This window comes from Oratosquilla oratoria, chromosome 26 (assembly GCF_046742065.1).
Source record: "Oratosquilla oratoria isolate Oo_2021 chromosome 26, ASM4674206v1, whole genome shotgun sequence".
In the NCBI taxonomy this organism is placed as follows: domain Eukaryota; kingdom Metazoa; phylum Arthropoda; class Malacostraca; order Stomatopoda; family Squillidae; genus Oratosquilla; species Oratosquilla oratoria.
Genome location: NC_134802.1, coordinates 35049509 through 35051385, shown reverse-complemented (window position 1 = coordinate 35051385; position 1877 = coordinate 35049509). Strand labels below are relative to the sequence as shown.

Sequence of the window (1877 nt, the reverse complement as noted above, 5' to 3'; positions counted from 1 at the left end):
TCTCGTCCACCTCCGGGTGGAGGCGGTTGAGGACGACCTTGATATCGGTGGCCGTGACCCAGTCCTGCAGCACGGGGGAGTTGTCGAAGTCGAAGGCCGAGGGTCGGCCTTCGAGAGTGCTGAAGGCGATGCGGGATCCCGTGACCGAGGATCCCCCCGCCAGGGGGTCGTGGCTGAGGTGGGCGTCTGTGCAAAGGGCCTCTTGCTCGTTGGCCTTCCCGATGACCAGCCTGCTGGGGCGGTTGTACATCTTGCGGCACTGGGAGGAGTAGAACTGGAAGGGCTGCCAGCGCTTGCCGTGGTCCATCGACTTGTAGATGGCCATCGAGTCGGGCTTCTGCCCGCAGAACTGGAGGCTGATGTAGGTGAGCTCGTACTTCTTACCCAGGGAAAGCGTGAGGGTAACGTTGTCCGGGTTGAGGGGGTCGATCGGGGCCGAGTGCCAACAGGTCAAGTTCGAGGGGTTGTTGAGGTCCGTCAGGAACTGCGGAGGATGCGCCCGCTTGGCATCCGAGGCGTCACACACGTGGCATTCGCGCGTCACCTCGCCCTTCTCCTGCGCCGACGTCACACAGTACCTCGAGGGCGGCTTGCCGCACGTACTCGAGGAATCGACCTCCCTCCCGAAGGCGGCGTTGATGAAGTCCGGGATGCACTTCTTGGGGGTAGTGCCCCCGTTGTCGTAGCAGGGATCCGGCGGGTTGTGCTGGGCCTCGAACATCTTGAGGTAGCCGCCCATCGCTGAGGACGACCCCACCAGCATCAGGACCAAGAGGGACAGCGGCAACGGCCGCCGCCACCGCCGCTGGAGCACCGGGGTCATGGTGAGTAGGTCCGCACTCGGGGAAGAGGTCACACGTGATTACGAGCTAGAACTTCGGGAGGCAGCAGTAGTAGTAGTAGTAGTAGTAAACGTCGTGTGCGGGTGTGCACTTCGCGAAGCGGCGCGGGGCTGTGGTGACGAGGGCCGAAGTCGTGGTTCTCTCAAGCCACCCCCAGCAGCCTCCCCGCCGCGCGGTCCGCTGCTTGGTGCACGTGCCGACCAGACTTGTTGCACATTCAGTGTCGCAAAGCGAACGTCACACTACACCGCGACAGAGAGCCAAACACTTGGAGTAACAGCAGCAGTAGTAGTAGTAGCAGTAGTAGTAGTAGGAGGAGGAGGAGTAGGAGGGGGAACAGGAGGAGGGGGAAGGGGAGGAGGAGGAGGAGGAGGGGAATGGATCACAACACCTGGCAATAGGTACGCGTTTCTCCACGCGGGCACAGCACCTTCTTCCGTGCCTCCGTCTGCCCGTCAGTTCTTCGTTCGACCGTCCGTCCGGCGTACGGACGGACTGCACCACCACCAACACTCAGGGCACAATATCACCACCACCACCACCACCAGCACTGTTATCGTCTTCACCAAGGGGCGTTCACGCACGCAGATCGCCGTTCGTCGAGTAGCACCTCGCCACCGACGAGGATGAGAACTCAACCGACGAAGAGGAGGCGGAGGGAACGCTCTACCGAAGGCGGAGGAAGAGGTTCCTCGCGGTGTCGAGATCAGACGGACGACCTCGAGAACAGCGGGTACCGGCAGACGGAGGTGGGAAGGAGACCGAAGCGGCCGCGCGTCTGTCGAGAACGGAGGTCGGGCGACAACTGATCAATGGGCCAGGCTGAAGGCTCTCCTCCCTCTCGCCGCCGCCGCCGCCGCCGCCGCCGCCGCTGCTGCTGCGACACCCACCCTCCCGCCCCCCCGCTACCCAAACCCAGGGGCGGAGCTAAACCCTCCACCCCGCCCTCCCAGCGACCCGCCCACGCCCCCTCCTTCCTGTCTAAACTCCCCCTTCCACAAGATCCCCCCCCTTCCCTTTTCTGCTCCTTACAGA

At 63.5% G+C, this 1877-nt stretch overlaps 1 protein-coding gene across 1 annotated transcript in view; it reads right to left on the bottom strand.

Moving 5' to 3' along the window:
* LOC143039205 (netrin-1-like) overlaps positions 1-1644 on the bottom strand; it is a 2091-nt gene extending 447 nt beyond the window's left edge. Inside the window, exon 1 of the mRNA XM_076209062.1 lies at positions 1-1644. This exon is cut by the window's left edge and continues 447 nt beyond it. Coding sequence (XP_076065177.1) covers positions 1-823 — 823 coding nt within the window. The 5' untranslated portion in view covers positions 824-1644.
* Between the last annotated feature and the right edge of the window lie 233 nt (positions 1645-1877).